Source organism: Ailuropoda melanoleuca, chromosome 4 (genome assembly GCF_002007445.2).
Source record: "Ailuropoda melanoleuca isolate Jingjing chromosome 4, ASM200744v2, whole genome shotgun sequence".
NCBI lineage: Eukaryota > Metazoa > Chordata > Mammalia > Carnivora > Ursidae > Ailuropoda > Ailuropoda melanoleuca.
In genome coordinates, this window is record NC_048221.1 from 80,088,043 (window position 1) to 80,104,827 (window position 16,785).

Here is a 16,785-nt window from a genome sequence, read left to right on the forward strand (position 1 = left end):
CAGTTTACTGTTTTTGAAAACCATGATCAGCATCTGCATTAACACAAATACATTATCATTACTGAATATCTAGTTGAAAATCCTATTACCCATACACTAACCCAGCGGGAAAAGACAAAGCAATGGGTATTAGGAATGTTTATGATTACATGTCATCAATCAGATTTCCCCTTTAAATTCCCCAAAGGCTAATGACCTCAATGACTGACGTCCTCTAAGTTCCTAAAGTAGTTTCTTTCTCATTTTTCTTGTCATCCCCCATTCTCACTCTCCTTTTTGTCTTTCCCCCTCTCAAAGACAATACACTGGAACAGTTTTTAAGCACTCTTAAAGGATCTCCAACTATTTTCAACATTTACAGTGGCCTAAAGGAAAGTATACACTGCCACACAGATACATAAAATCTTTATATCCCTATTGGTTTCTTCCCTATAGGCCATAAACATCTCCAAATTTCTCCTATTCTTTTTATTCTTCTTACACTACTTTACTTCTCCCATTTTCTAACTCCCTTTCAGAGCCAAGATGCTCAAACTCAAGTTTCCATTCACTAATTCTACTTTTCCACCTTCTGTTCTTTAATTAAAAAAGGTAAATGTTCATTGTATAAAACAATCCATTGCTGACATCTCATCATACCTGTACTTTTTTTTTGAGAACTATAATTTTTAATGAAGAAATAGTCCCTTTCTGAATTCCATTTTTCACTGTAATGAATAATGTTTTGGTAAATAAACCTCAGTATACATAAAACACTGTATGTTTAGGGGCACTTGGCTAGCTGAATTGAAACAGCATGTGATGCTTGAACTCTGGGTCATCATAAGTTCAAGCCCCTTGTTGGGTGTACTTTACTTAAAACAAAACAAAACAAAAATCCAAAAAAACCCTACCCTACCCTCCCCCAAAAAACCCTATATATTTCAGGCCAGATTTCTAAAAGTACATTACATGTTTAAAGGTTCTTGATACATACTGTCAAACAGCCCTCCAGAAAGGTCATTACCAATTTATAATGCAACCAGCAGAGGATAAAAGTGCCTATATGGAAAACAATTTAATAACTAAAAAATGCTGTGTTACTATTCTAATTTGCATTTGTTTGAATACTGTACTAAGACAACCTGGAAGAAATGGGTAAATTCCTAGAAATATATAAACTACCAAAACTGAAACAGGAAGAAATACAAAACTTGAACAGACTGATAACCAGCAAAGAAATTGAATGAGTAATCAAAAAACTCCCAACAAACAAAAGTCCAGGGCTAGATGGCTTCATAGGCAAATCTACCAAACATTTACAGCAGAGTTAATACCCTTATTCTCAAACTATTCTAGAAAACAAAAAAGGAAGGAAAACTTCCAAATTCATTCCATGAGGCCAGCATTACCCTGACACCAAAACCAGATAAAGAATCCACTAAAAAACAGAACTACAGGCCAATATATCCCTGATGAACATGGATGATTATAAAAAACTAGGAATTATACCCAAGACCTTCCCTTCTCCTTTACTTCTCTCCAACCCCATTTTTTTTTTAAAGATTTTATTTATTTATTCAACAGAGATAGAGACAGCCAGCGAGAGAGGGAACACAAGCAGGGGGAGTGGGAGAGGAAGAAGCAGGCTCATAGCGGAAGAGCCTGATGTGGGGCTCGATCCCATAACGCCGGGATCACGCCCTGAGCCGAAGGCAGACGCTTAACTGCTGTGCCACCCAGGCGCCCCAACTCCAACCCCATTTTTATAACCTTACATCAGGTCCATACCACTTCTTATCTGGACTGTCCTTCAACCTACCTAACACTGCCATCAGAATTTATTTTCTCAATGTGAACATTCACCAAGAGTCAACCACTAGGCTAGCAACTTTTCATTAAAACATAAAACGGATCTTGTTATTCTCCTATTCAAAATATCTTCAATTGGTTCCCACTGTTTAAAGTCCAAACTTCGGAGTACTGCATATAAGACCTTTCATGTATCCACACCATCATTTTCAACTTCATTTCTTGTGATGCTTGTCCTATAGCCTACTGAACCTGCTGTAGTTCCTTCTGCTTAGAATACCCAATTGAGCCTTTTCAACCTAGTAAATGCCTGACATTAGCTGAAAGGTAACCATCTCTATGAAATCTTCCTGACACCACTTCCTTATTCTCTTCCAAGTCAGAAATGACCAAAACTCCTATGGGTTTCAACTGCAGGGTTTCACCTATCTGTTTAAAAATTTATCTCACAACTCAATTTTAAAATGGGCAAAGGATCTGAATAGACATTTCTCCAAAGAAGATATACAAAAATGACAAACAGCACATGAAAAGATGCTCTCAACATTACTATCAGCAGGGAAATGCAAATCAAAACCACAATGAGATATCCCTTCACACCCACTAGAATGCATAATCAAAAAGGTGTATAATAACAAGTACTGGTGATGATACAGAAAAACTGGAGCCCTCATACATTGCTGGTAGGAATGTAAAAAGGTGCAGCCAAATAGTTTGATAGTTACTCAAAAGGTTAAACATAGCACTACCATAGGATCCAGCATTTCCACTCCTCAGTATATACCCAAGAAAAGTAAAAACACATGTCCACACAAAAAACGTGCACATCAATGTTCATAAGAGTATTATTCATAATAGCCAAAAAGTGGAAACAATCCAAATATAAATTACCTCATAAACGGGTAACCCAAAGGTGGTATATCCATATAACGGAATATTATTCAGTTGTAAAAAGGAATAACATACTGATACTTGCTACAACATGGACGAATCTTGACAACATTACGCTAAGTGAAAGAAGCCAGTCACAAAAGGTCATATAATGTATGATTCCATTTATATGAAATGTTCAGAACAGACAAATCCAAGGAAACACAAAGTATTATTAATGGTTTCCAGGAGCCAAAGGCAAAGAGGGTGGGGGGATGACTGCTAATGCATATGGAGTTTCTTTTTGGGGTGATGAAAATGTCTTGAAATTAGATAGTATGTGATGGTTTCACAACTCAATGGATATACTAAAAATTACTGAATTACATTTTTAAAGGATGAATTTTCTGATATAAATGATCTCAACAAAGCTGTTATTAAAAAAAGAATTAATAATTTGTATGACAGGAAAACTATGAAAATACAGGATCCATGGAGGCAGAAAGAATTATTAAAGGAAGTCTTCGATAGTGTACTAATTACTGCATAAAAGTGAAATTTATAAGAAACTAATTCTTCCATCCAAATTGCAAATTAGGTGGGAATGCAAACTGGTAGAGCCACTTTGGATAATAGTTTGGAGGTTCTTCAAAAAGTAAAAATCCAGCAATTAACACTACTAGGTATTTACTCAAAAGATAAAAAAATATAATTCGAAGGGCTACATGTACCCTGATGTTTACAGCATCATTATCAACAATAGTCAAACTATGGGGGCACCTGGGTGGTTCAGCTGGTTAAGCCTTTGGCTCAGGTCATAACCTCAGGGTCCTATAATCAAGCCCTGCATTGGGCTCCCTGCTTATGGGGGAGCCTACTTCTCCCTCTCCCTCTACCCCTCCTGTGCTTGTGTGTACACACACTCTGTCTCTCTAATAAATAAAATCTTAAAACAAAACAACAACAACAACAAAAGCAATAGCCAAACTGTGGAAAGAGCCCAAACATCCATCCATGATGAATGGATAAAGAAGATGTGGTGTGTATATATACAACGGAGTATTACTGAGCCATCAAAAAGAATGAAACCTTGCCATTTGCAATAATGTGCTAGAGTGCATAATGCTAAGTGAAATAGTCAGAGAAAGACAAGTACCATATGATTTCACTCATATGTGGAAGAAACAAAACAGATGAACATATGGGAAAGAAAAAAAAAGAAAAGAGAGGGAAGCAAACCATAAGAGACTCTTAACAATAGAGAGAACAAACTGAGGGTTGATGGAGGGGAGGTGGGTGAGGGATGGGCTAAACAGGTGATGGGTATTAAGGAGGGCACTGGTTGTGATGAGCGCTGGGTGTTGTATGTAAGTGATGAATCACTAAATTCTACTCCTGAAACCAATATTACACTATATGTTAACTAACAAGAATTTAAATAAAAATTTGAAAAGAAAAAAACCAAATTGCAAATTACATTTTTACTCTGCATATTAATAAACTAAAAGCAATTATATTATAATGTACCACCTGTAAGTAAGTATGCTATTAGTTAATCTGCATGTTCTCATTACAATTATTTATTTCCATTAGGTATAAGGCAACCGGAACTATTTTTAACCACCACGATTTCCATACTTCATTATTTTGGAAAGATCTGTCCCAACAAAAAGACTTAGAACAAATGTTAATAAAAGAAATCTGTGAAGAAACACATTTTCAAAGGACAAAAAGATGGTATTTGATGAAATGTTAGTTATTGGGAATAGTTGCTATATCTGGCATATTTATTTACTCATTAATAATATTCTTACATTTTCCAGTCAGCATATGAGAAACCAAATTTTATCAATCTCTCTAAGTTGTTTGGGATTTTAATACACTCCATGGCCAAGTAAATTTCATTTAAAAATCAAATTCTAATATAGTGCAAAATGTTAAATGAATTCACAACCATCATTACAGTTCTAATTGCATGCTTTATCTAAAGACTGGAGAAGATTGTGCTAAATTATATGGCACGAACTAGTGTTCACTGTTTAGGCTATCCATTAGCTGCCAGTCAAACTAATAACAGCAATCTCTTCCCTAATTTTCCTGGTGCAGCTGTTTATAGAATATCCTGGGCGTGTTCACTTCAATAGATACATAATAGTGCAGACATCCACAATGAAAGCTGTATTTTTTTTGTTTTCAAATTTTCCTATAGACTGTATATTTTTTCTACCTTGCATATTCAATCACTTTCTTAAACTAACTGCTTTAAACAATCAGTAAATAAACTTAATTGTTATATTGTGGCTTTAAATTTTAAATCTATACTCTGAAGCCCAAATTCCAGGAAAATAAACCAAAAAGAAAAAAAAGAAAAGAAGAGAAAAAGGCCCCAAACATAAAAATCCTTTGTTCTTTTTAAAGTACAAAATAAAAAATCTCCAGCAGAGACTCGTTATGCCTTTACATGTGATTCACCAGGGAATACTTATGTGACATTTACACTGACTTTTCTCAAATGATCTTTGAAAGTTAAATAAATGTAATTTCATCAGCACTAACCAATCTGAATATTTACCATGTCTAAGTACATGACTCAGGCATTTCAATTACTCAACACAGAAGATACACACACAAAATTACTTTGTATAATACTGTATGCCAACAATTCAGTCTTTTATAACATTAATTTTTAAAGAACTAAGCTTATTGACTGAATCAGTGGTTGCCAGTATTTTGGATGTCAAAGAATATAAAATTTAAAAAATTAAGGAGACCCCAATTTGCCAAGGAAGAACAATATTTTATAAAAGAAAGATCGTTTTAATATAAGAAAGGTAGGAAGGACATGAATTCAGAATAAAGGACAATCTTTAAATTGATAAGATTTAGGATTAGAAAAACATTATGCCAGTCTCCTTATTTTTCATTTTGACAAATACTAGTGAAAACTATGACACAAGCTAGCAGTTGGAAAAACTGATCCATATTCCATAAGCTGAAAAAACATTTTTAGGTCACCTTTGCGACCATGTAAATTCAATAAGCCTTTAAAATCACCAACTTACAATTCCTGCCTAAGCCTTCTTATCTTTGCCTTAGCATCTGCCAGTTCCACCGACAGATGTTGTCGACTTTCCGTTCGCTTCATGCCTGGAGAACCACAGGGTGACTGTGCAGATGAAGAGGCATGGGGTAAAAAATGAAGACCATCCCGTTCTTCAGAGAGTTCTATGATAGTCTAAGGAAACATAGAAATAAACACAGAATCACTGTTAGTATTCCACATATCAGAGAATGAAACACACCAAAACTATTCACTAAGTACTATCCTATAATACCAAAACCAATTCACCAGTCAAAAATAACTTTGTGATAGTTAGCTCTCTTTTTAAAAAGTTTCATGCAACAGTTCATGGATTAGCTATTTACTGGATAACGTTAGAACAAGACTTAATATTTTTCCCCCTTCCTAATTTTTTAACAAAGGGAATCAATTGTAGTAAAATAACTACACTAAACAGCAACTGTTAGAAAGGTGTAAAAGACTTGTTGACATAGGAAAGAAATCAACCCAAGAGCAACAGGTCTACAACTATGCTGTCCAATATGGTAGCCAGTAGCACAAGTGGCTATTTAATTAAAAGTTTATTTTTTATAAAGATTTTATTTATTTTTTATTTATTTATTTGTCAGAGAAGAGGGGGGAGAGAGAGAGAGAGAGAAAGAGAGAGCGCATGCATACATGCGCGCACAAGCAGGCGGAGCCACAGGCAGAGGGAAAAGCAGGCTCCCTGATGAGCAAGAAGCCTGACGCAGGACTTGATCCCAGGCCCCTGAGATTATGACCTGAGCCGAAGGCAGACGCTTAATCAACTGAGCCACCTAGGCATCCCTAATTACAAATTTAAAAGGTTAAAAATACAGTTCCTTAGTCATACTAGCCACATTTTAAGTATATAACAGCCACATGTAGCTAGTGGTTACTGTATTGGACAGCACAGAAATACACCCTTGTCATCACTGCAGGATTCTACAATATCGCTGTAGAATTGTAAACAGGGATCTCAGAGGGACCCAAGAAAACCTCAGAGGTTTAGTTCAATCTCTTAACTCTGCAGGTTAACGTAACTGAGGCATAGAGACTGATTTGTCCATGATCACAAAACTCGTGGTAGCAATGCCAAGACTCCAGGTCCAATCTCTCTCTCTTTTTTTTTTAAGATTTTATTTACTTATTTGACAGAGAGAGACAACCAGCGAGAGAGGGAACACAAGCAGCGGGAGTGGGAGAGGAGGAAGAAGGCTCCCAGCGGAGGAGCCTGATGTGGGGCTCGATCCCAGAACACCAGGATCACGCCCTGAGCCAAAGGCAGACGCTTAATGACTGTGCCACCCAGGCGCCCCCAGGTCCAATCTCTTGACTCCATATTCTATTGTTCTCTTTCTTGCAATACTAGTTGTAATCTGCTTCCCATCTCAACATTTCCTTTATTCCTTTCTTTAGTCTCTCCATGGGACACAAATCTCATTCTACTTTTCCCAATTCTGAACTTTAAGGGCTACTTAACCTTATATTTACGTCACTCAAATTCCTCCATTCCTCCAATTTTCCTCTTATTGGAAAATTCTCTTATTCTAGACCAGTTTCTCAGCTATTCTTTCAAACTTCTCAGGCAAACAAAAATTGTCTTGGATAGTAATTTCAACTGTTTTACTCCAGGTAGAATAGGTGGGTTAACCACCTCAGGACCAGGAAATCACCATTTTTGCTTTCTTATCACCAAGTCTTACAATGCCCTCACTAAATCATTACTTTATCCTTCTTCTTCTTCTTTTGTTTTTTTAAACCACCCATAAGAATTCATTTCTTCATCCTTGGGATATATTTCAGCACCTAATCAAGGTCTGCCCAACTACTGCTTTCACAAATTCCAGTATCCCTACTAATAAGGTATAGAACACAACTTCTCAGTCCCTTTTCTCTTTACAACTCCACATCCACTCCTTATTCAATACATACAGACTTTTCCAATGAAGGAATCATTCCTCTTCTCTTGTGCCATGCCTCCTTTACTAGGATTACTCTGATGGCACCATACCTACACCTGAACCCTTCATCACTCAACTCCTCCTTTCTGTACAGATTATTCCTGGCTACTCTAGAGTTTCTACTCAGCTTGAAACTACAGTTAAGAGCTTAACTGTCATCCTTACTTTCCAATGTAACACTACAATGCCATTCTTTGACTACAGCCCACTCTTCGGGGAAAAACAAAAGGGAATGAATATTTATAGAATTCCAATTAGGGGAATTTCCAACAAGATTTCATCCAATACTATAATCTACAATAGAGGCATTATGTCTATTTTAAAATAAGGAAATTGAGGCTCATATAGATTAACTTAACAAAGTCACACATTTAATGACAGGTGTAACAGGAATTCAAATTCAAGTTTGACTCAAACACTATGTCATTTTCCTTACCCACCATCATTTTTTAAAAATTCCTTCTCCAAGCTAATAAAGAACTCTAAAAGAAAAACAAACAAGAAAATACACAGTCCTACAACACATCTTGCCATCTATTTTCAGTTAAGCTCTTTTCAATGCCCATCAATCCTTTAGTTGAAAATCTTAATTTCTTGACAAATTTCTCTACAATGACTGTTTTAAACATATTTTTTTTCTACTTAAGCCTCCATCTGTAAACTGCTATTATCACTTCTGATAAATGACCTCTCCTCCAACTTGTCAAAGAAACAAAACCACCTGAGATTAAATCCTCCATTTTTATGCATCTTTTGCTCTCAATACATATTCCTTATTTCTGGAACATTTTCAGCTTCTCTCTTCCTACTAGCTTTTTTCTCCTTGATCTTCAAATATATACAAGTATCTTCTATCTAGGAAAAAAAAAAAAAGACCACATTTCCCTCTTGTTACCCTTCTACTTCTCTTTCATTGCTACTTTTTGAAGGGTAGTTTATACATTCACTGACACTACTCATCTTATCCACCTACACTACACGCCCAGCCCAAGTGCCTGTCTCTGTGAATAGTGTTACCAGTAATCTCCATTAGTAGTCCAGGCTCAGTCTTCATGGAGTCAAGTTTTATTTATTTATTTTCTTACTGTCTCCATTATCTTTAATCTTGCCTTCTAACATCTCCTTAACCTAATGATAGTGCCTGTGCATAGTACTTAATAAATACTTGTTTCATGCACAAAGAAATTAGAATCTAATTATATGCTATCTTGTGTTTTTCATTTACAATGTGGTTTCCCCCCATAAACCTGATACAACCTTTCTTATACCTCCTCTGTATCTCTGATCTCATTTAGCATAGTACTGAGCCCAAAACAGCCGCTCAAAATTATTGAGTTCTCGGGGCGCCTGGGTGGCACAGCAGTTAAGCGTCTGCCTTCGGCTCAGGGCGTGATCCCGGCGTTATGGGATCGAGCCCCACATCAGGCTCTTCCTCTATGAGCCTGCTTCTTCCTCTCCCACTCCCCCTGCTTGTGTTCCCTCTCTCTCTGGCTGTCTCTATCTCTGTTGAATAAATAAATTAAAAAATCTTTAAAAAAAATTATTGAATTCAATGATTCACAAAATGGAAAACTCAAGAAAAGTACGCAAGACACGTACTACATCTGAACTTAGTACGTGGTATTATGGAGATATCGAGAGTTTCCAGATGCCAGTGTACAAAAGAACTATGGGCTGCGAAATATTTCCTAAAAAGAAAAAAGAAAGAAACCTTGTACTAAGAGTTAAGAATATCCAGAGGCATTTTCCATTAAAGATTATGTAGACAATCTGACTTTTCTCTAATGGTAGTAGTTTCTTTAGCTCAAGGCCTCCAAACATTTTTTAAAAAACCTGACAAAAAATGTTACTAAAGCATAATCTAATTTCATGAGCCTTCTCTGATACTTTTGATGCTAGACATTCCACTAGCAACTGTAAGTAATGTCTTCCTTCTCTAAATTCCTATAGGATTTAGATACACGATTTTGGGGGGGTACTTATTGCTTTCAAAATTTTATTACAGTAAAGCAAAGCAGGAGGCATCATAACTCCAGACTTTTTTTTTTTTTAAAGATTTTATTTATTTATTTGACAGAGAGAGAGACAGCCAGCGAGAGACGGAACACAAGCAGGGGGAGTGGGAGAGGAAGAAGCAGGCTCCCATCGGAGAAGCCTGATGTGGGGCTCGATCCCAGAATGCTGGGATCACGCCCTGAGCCAAAGGCAGATGCTTAACAGCTGAGCCACCCAGGCACCCCAGCTCCAGACTTTTTATACAGTTATATTACAAAGGTCTAGTGATCAAAACAGTATGGTACTGGCACAAAAACTGACACGTAGGTCAATGGAACAAAAAACCTAGAAGTGAACCCACAACTATATGGTCAATTAATCTTCAACAAAGCAGGAGAAAATATCCTATGGAAAAAAAAAGTCTCTTAAACAAATGGCATTAGGAAACTGGACAGTGACCTGTAAAAGAATGAAACTGGACCACTTATACAAACACAAAAATCAATTCAAAATGGATTAAAGAACTAAATGTGAGACCTGAAACCATAAAAATCCTAGGAGAACACAGGCAGTAACCTCTTTGACACTGGCTGTAGCAACTTCTTTCTAGGTGTGTCTCTTGAGGCAAGGGAGACACAAGCAAAAATCAACTATAGGGACTTCATCAAAATAAAAAGCTTTTGCACAGCAAAAGAAACAATCAACAAAACTAAAAGGCAACCTACAGAATGGGAGATTTCTGCAAGTGACATATCTGATAAAGGGTTAGTATCCAAAATCTATGTAGAACTTATAAAACTCAATACCCAAAAAATGAATAATCCAATTTAAAAACGTGCAGAAGACATGACCTTTTTTCCAAAGACAGACAGATGGCCAACAGACACAGGAAAAGAAGCTCAATGTCACTCATTATCAGGGAAAACAAATCAAAACTACAAAGAGATGTCACCTTACAACTGTCAGAATGGCTAAAATCAAAAGCACAAGAAACAACAGATGTTCGTGAGGATGTGGAGAAATGGGAACCCTCTTGCACTGCTGGTGGGAATGCAAACCGGTGCAGCCACTCTGGAAAACAGTATGGAGGTTCCTCAAAAAGTTAAAAATTGAACCACCCTCCGAACCATAATTACCCAAAGAATTTGGTATTTACCCAAAGAATACAAAAATACCAATTCAAGGGGATACAAAAGCCAAACTATGGAAACAGTCCAAAATGCCCACTGACTGACAAATGGATAAGAACATGTGGTGTCTCTGTGTGTGTGTGTGTGTGTGTGTAATGGAGTATTACTCAGCCATAAAAAAGAATGAAATCTTGCCATTGCAACAACATGGATAGAGCTAGAGAGTATTATACTAAGTGAAATAAGTCACTCATATGTGTAATTTAAGAAACAAAAAAAACAAATGAGCAAAGGGGGAAAAGAGAGAGAGAGAGAGCAAACCAAGAAACAGACTCTTAAGTACAGAGAACAAACTGATGGTTACCAGAGGGGAGATGGGTGGGGCGATGGGTGAAACAGGTGATGGGGATTAAGGAGTGCACTTCCTGTGATGAGCACAGGGTATTGTATGAAGTGTTGAATTACCAAATTCTACACCTGAAGCTAGTACTACACTGTATGTCAACTAACTGGAACCTAAACAAAAACTTAAAAAAAAAAACGGAATTATTTTATTAAAGTAACTTCCCCAGCAGATTGTAACAATCTTTCATCCTTTTTTGAAAGTTTGTCAGTTTGTTGCTCCCAAGCACTCTTAGCACAAGATCTTGCAAAAATCAGGTATTTATTAATATACCCTGAAGAATATATATAACATAAAAAGATATACCAAAGCTAACAAAAAAATTCAAGTGACTTAATAACTCTACTTACAGAACTCCCAGTTAAAGAAAAGAATCAGAGGTGTGCTCAGCACAATCATGGTTTTGGGCAAAGGTTTTAGAAACTGGGACACAGGGGTTGGAATCAGATTTGGGAAACAGTTTAACTTCCCTGAGCTCAAGTATCTTCTTTTTTTAAGATGGGGTTATTGTACTGACTTACAAAGATAGTTTCTTATACACATAACACAATGCTTGGCATAAAATAAACAGTGACAATAAAGAGATCTTAAATTCATTAAAATCTATTTGGTTTTTAGTAGAAGAGGAGGATTTAAGAAATACATGTTACACAGAATTAATACGAGTGAAGAATAATTAAGAAGAGTGAACAAATTACACTTTCTAGATGAAATAAAAGAATTACCACAAAAGATCAATCAAAACAGAAAAAAAGGACTCTGTTTTGACAAGGAAGGGCATCCCCTGTGAGCAGCCTGAAGCTTCCGAATACTGACTGAAAAGTGATGTCTAATCCTTGCCATGGCAGCAAATGGAGGATATTTAAGTGCATAGATGGTGCCTACTTTAACTCCCGGAGTATTACTGCTCATCAGGATATACAACATGTATGGACAGAAAGCCCTGGAGCAGCCAACTAGCTTCCCTTGTTGATATGGAACCTCCTAGAATTAAGTGGCTAAGTATGAAGAAATGCATTGCTTAACTTAATAAGCTGCCAGTCTGGGTTCCTTGGAGACCCCTGAGGGAAGAAACAAAGCAGAAAGAATTCTAACTGATGTTATTCTAAAAGGTATCACCCAAAGCTCAAATTTTCTAGGAGGTCACAAACCCAGTACAGTCTATGACAGAGCTGAGAACGAGGACATTTGCAAATTTCACGTTAAAGTAAGAGTCAGACAAAAAAAGTAAACTCAACACCCTAGGGTACGCTTACATGATGTGTTCCAGCAGCAGCAATAAGTACAGCCACCTGCTAGTTCTCTTGCATAAGTGGCTATAAGCTACAGGGTAACCCTGGTCGAGTCTGCTGATCCAACCTAATGGGGACTGGCACGGAGCCCACCTGCACAGCCATGAACATCAATGCGGGTGTCAGAAGAGCAGTTTTATGATTCCTATACCAGTTTTATGAGAAAAGGAGACTCTTCACTGTGTCCTTATCTACAGCCCTCCTCTACTGGCTGCAGATGGGAATGTCTCCACAAGCACAGTATGGCCTGGATCTTTGACACATCACCACGGTGGACCTGACAGGCAAGTTCCTGAGCCCCATCAACAGGACAGGAGCAAAAATTATGCCTCCAGCACTAGCTCTGCCAGTCAGGCTGTTACTGCAACTCCTACTCTATTCCTTCAACAAGGTGTTTGTGGATAAGCACGGCACAAACAAGAAGCACACCTTCCCCTTAAGAGAGATGGGTCTGCAAGCTGGAAAGGCCCAGATGTATGTGTAAGACCTGATGTGATGGTTCCTCTCTTGGAAGTTCCATTTTTCTTTCTGCATAATGCTACACACATGGGAGGGCCTTAAAGATATCTTAATGTACAGATTTTTATTTGTAATTTTTAAAGTCTTTTATTGTAAGTTTTCTTTGCACTTAAAAATGAACATGATGCTTTTGTACTCTGAATGTTCCAAAAAATGTTATGAATATGATACTCCTTTCTTTCCTTCAGCATGGCTGGTAAATTTTGTAGAGAAATTAGAAACAACCATACACACGCTTTCAGTGTGTTTATTCAGTGTGACATATAACTTTCTTCTATTTTATTTTTTATATAAAAATTTTATATAAAATATTTTGGAGGGAAAAACAGAAGAGCTAAAGGGAAAAATCTAAAGAAGAACCTGTTTCAAGCCAATTGATTGCTACAAAATTATTCCATTTATATATTGTGCTTACATTTGTCCAATATTTTTCATAATTATTTTTAAGGATCTTTTCTAATTAGTCCACTGGTGACCCAAATTAAAAAATTTTCCCCTAGAGAACTGGGTTTAAACCAACTAGCAACTTGTTTCCAAACACCTTGAGACAAGAGAGCACGACCACTATTTCTTGTTAAAAAAACAAATTCAACCAAAATGCTTAATCAGGCAGGATAATATATTTTAAAAGGTTTTTCAAACAATCGGTATAGTGTTTCATATTCCTTAGTTTTGACATAAATCATATAATGACAAATATTTTGTTCTCATTTCTCCAAAATAATATCCTCCTTCTTCATCCTATATTAATAACTTCATGGAAGTGAGGTCAAACAATGCATACATGCCCTCAGAAGCTGGAGGACATCTTATCAAAACACAAATAGAAGAAATAAAAATAGAAGAATATTGTAGAAAATTAATAAAGCGGTAAAAAGGTGCTAATATAAGAAGATAAAGCATATGGGTCAAAACTCCGATTGAAAATGAAGTAATCTCAGTATCTCAGGATGAGTTTGATATATATCAGGGACATTTTTTCCAATTCACACTTCCTTTGGTCTTACTGTCTTAGATTTTTTTAAAAATTTAGTTGTTGCTCTAAAGTATTTATTTCCCATCTTTTCTTCTCTTTTAATGCCTAAAGAAAAACTGAAAATCCCCATCTATATTGTTCAGGAAAAAAAAAAAAACCTTTAGGAATTTCTTCTATGCAAGTCTTTCATTAGCCCAAAGAGTAATCAAATTCTCTGTAAATAAGCTCAAAACTGTCTCTTCCAGGGGCGGCTTGGTGGTGTACTCAGTTAAGCATCCAACTCTCGGTTTTGGCTCAGGTCATGATCTCAGGGTGCTGGGATTGATGTCTACATTGGGCTCCATGCTCAGTGCAGAGTCTGCTTGAGATGCTGTCTCCCATTCCCTCTGCCCCCCCCCCCCGCTCATGCTCTCTCTCTAATAAATAAATAAATCTTTAACCCCACCCCCCCACATGCACACCTATCTCTCCCATGTAAATGGAAAAACTGATCAAAGCTACACATTCTTCTGAATGGCAGAGTACTTTGGTCTGCTATTAACAAAATACTACTCACCATCACATGCACTGAAGTCTAGACTCCTATAAAATTAGCTGTTTTCAGAGAGTGCAGGCAAAATACCCAGTACAATTTTACTCTTTTAAAAAAGCAAAGTACTCTTATAGGAGCCTATAATAATTCTTTTTTAAAATCACACCTCATTTACTGACTACAAAAATTTGAGACCTTTTGTGAGACATTTTATTCAGAACACCTGTTATTCTCCTTTTATTAAACTTATTTTTCCAACCTCAAATGTGGCAATAATACTAAGAAATTAACCTTAAGCAAATTCTCATGCTTCAAGGCAATGATTTTTCCATTTACATCAATAGTATTTTCAGTTTCACACTTTTGTACTGTTGCCAGAGCTGTGGGGATGACTTAAAAACACACAAGAACAAAATCAGAATAATAATTTAAAAGAAAGAAGGGAAAAAAAATCTAATCGCAATCTCTTCACTAGCAATTTGGGGCTCTTATCTACCCGTTTTTGGTTCCTGTGTTGCACAAAAAACAGACATAAAGTACTTTATTACCTGTTCCTAAGAAACAGTATCAATTTTGAAAACCCTCTGAAATCACTCTTTTTGAAAAGCAAACTTTCACAATATACTGAAAGAAGTTTACAAACCTCTGAATGTTCATCTCTCTCATCTATAAGTCTTTTTAGATGTAATGCCATATTTTTCAAGAGTGGTTCTATTTCCTCTTGAGACATATCAGTCACTTCCATCCATTGCAGATCAAACACATTTTCCTGATTATGGGTTATCTTTAGCAAAGCAACCAAAATAAACAATTTTTTAGAATGGCTAATACTTAAAAACTGATTTCATTTTAGTACTATATTAGCTCAAATATCATATATCCCTTATAAAAATATGAGAAGCAAATATGATGCCTAAAGAACATCTGAAATTAATGAATGATGAAAAGGCTAAAAATAAGAATTATTTTTACTAAATATTATCTATAAATAAATTTACATTTGTTTTCCTGTCAACTAAAAAGTTAAACATTTAATTCAGGCATTACTAGGGGAAGGTAATATTGGCATGTTTGACAACTGTTTTAACAAAATCAGTTGAACTTTTCTTTAGGTAAGACTAAATTTATTGTGCTTGATTCAAAAGCCAAAGTTTTTTAATCCTGTAGGATATATGTTATTGCATTTTTATACTTGAAAACCTACATCTTTGTAGAGTCTGAAGATGACACTGTCACAGAACCTTAGGAGAAAAGGACTACTAATATAAGGATTTTTTAAAGAATGGAAAAGTTACATAAATGAAATACTTATTTCTTGCTTTCCTTTTCTCACTGTGATTCTGATATTCTGCTTTAACTTTCACAAGAAACCGCAAAAATAACACTTTCAAGAATGATGGCAAATTTAGTAACTTGCAATACTTAGCATTCATTCAAAATAAAATACAAACCACAAAGCTAGCATAAACAGACAAACGTATGTAAGGGGAAACTACCAAAAAAACCCTCCCTCTATCTTGTGGAGCTCTAATATCTTACTGTTGACAACAATATTACAGACAAGAAAGCTGGACTCTATGAATGCTAACGAAGAAGAAAGATGATATATGCAACACAGGTCATTCAAATAGAGAATATTTTAAACACTACCAGTTTTTACTATTTAAAAATTCTCTCCCTTTCCTTAGTTCTCTTTCTAATCAACATGTAGAGTTTAACATGCTCTAGTTCTAAAAAGTCTTGTTAAGTGTATAAGATTAAAAGCTCAAGACTAGATAGATACAGAAATAGCAGCTTTTAAAATCCATCTGTTAACTTAATTACTTATTATTGCACAATATGTCCTAGATTTAGTTTTTATATGGATGTTACAAATCACTAATGCGTTATAATTCAAGTAATATCTTCAATAAAAATTATACTGTGTCCATTCATTCAAACGGAAATCACTGGAATGGCTTAGTACTAAGGTTATCATCTTACCTCTCACTTTAGTTTTGAATTACAGGCAGTGGTCCACTTTCTGCTGCTTCCATTTACAATACTGTTCATTCTGTGCTAACAAAGACATACACTTCATTCCTCAAACACTTTCTACCTAACGTCCCTATGGATAAAGGCAACAGTACACTGAAGTTAGCACTGTGCCATAAGGATTCGTTTAAGAAGTTACCTCTAAAGGGAAGACGATAATTTGTCTAACAGCAGGGTTCATCTGTATCTGACCTTGA

At 36.0% G+C, this 16,785-nt stretch overlaps 1 protein-coding gene and 1 pseudogene across 10 annotated transcripts in view; one reads left to right on the forward strand and one right to left on the reverse strand.

The window, feature by feature from the left end:
* The window catches only part of CCDC88A (coiled-coil domain containing 88A), a 122,027-nt gene that overhangs the window by 55,561 nt on the left and 49,681 nt on the right, over positions 1 to 16,785 (reverse strand). For 9 of the 10 annotated variants that reach the window (XM_034659155.1, XM_011237779.3, XM_011237761.3 and 6 more), the window contains exons 7-8: positions 15,198 to 15,338; positions 5,724 to 5,896 (exon numbers count right to left, since the gene is read on the reverse strand). In XM_034659155.1, the coding sequence (XP_034515046.1) occupies positions 5,724 to 5,896; positions 15,198 to 15,338 (314 nt within the window). The remainder of the gene's footprint in view (positions 1 to 5,723; positions 5,897 to 15,197; positions 15,339 to 16,785) is intronic. The other variant, XM_034659152.1, reaches the window with a different exon arrangement.
* Positions 12,071 to 13,011, forward strand: LOC105242379 (annotated as a pseudogene).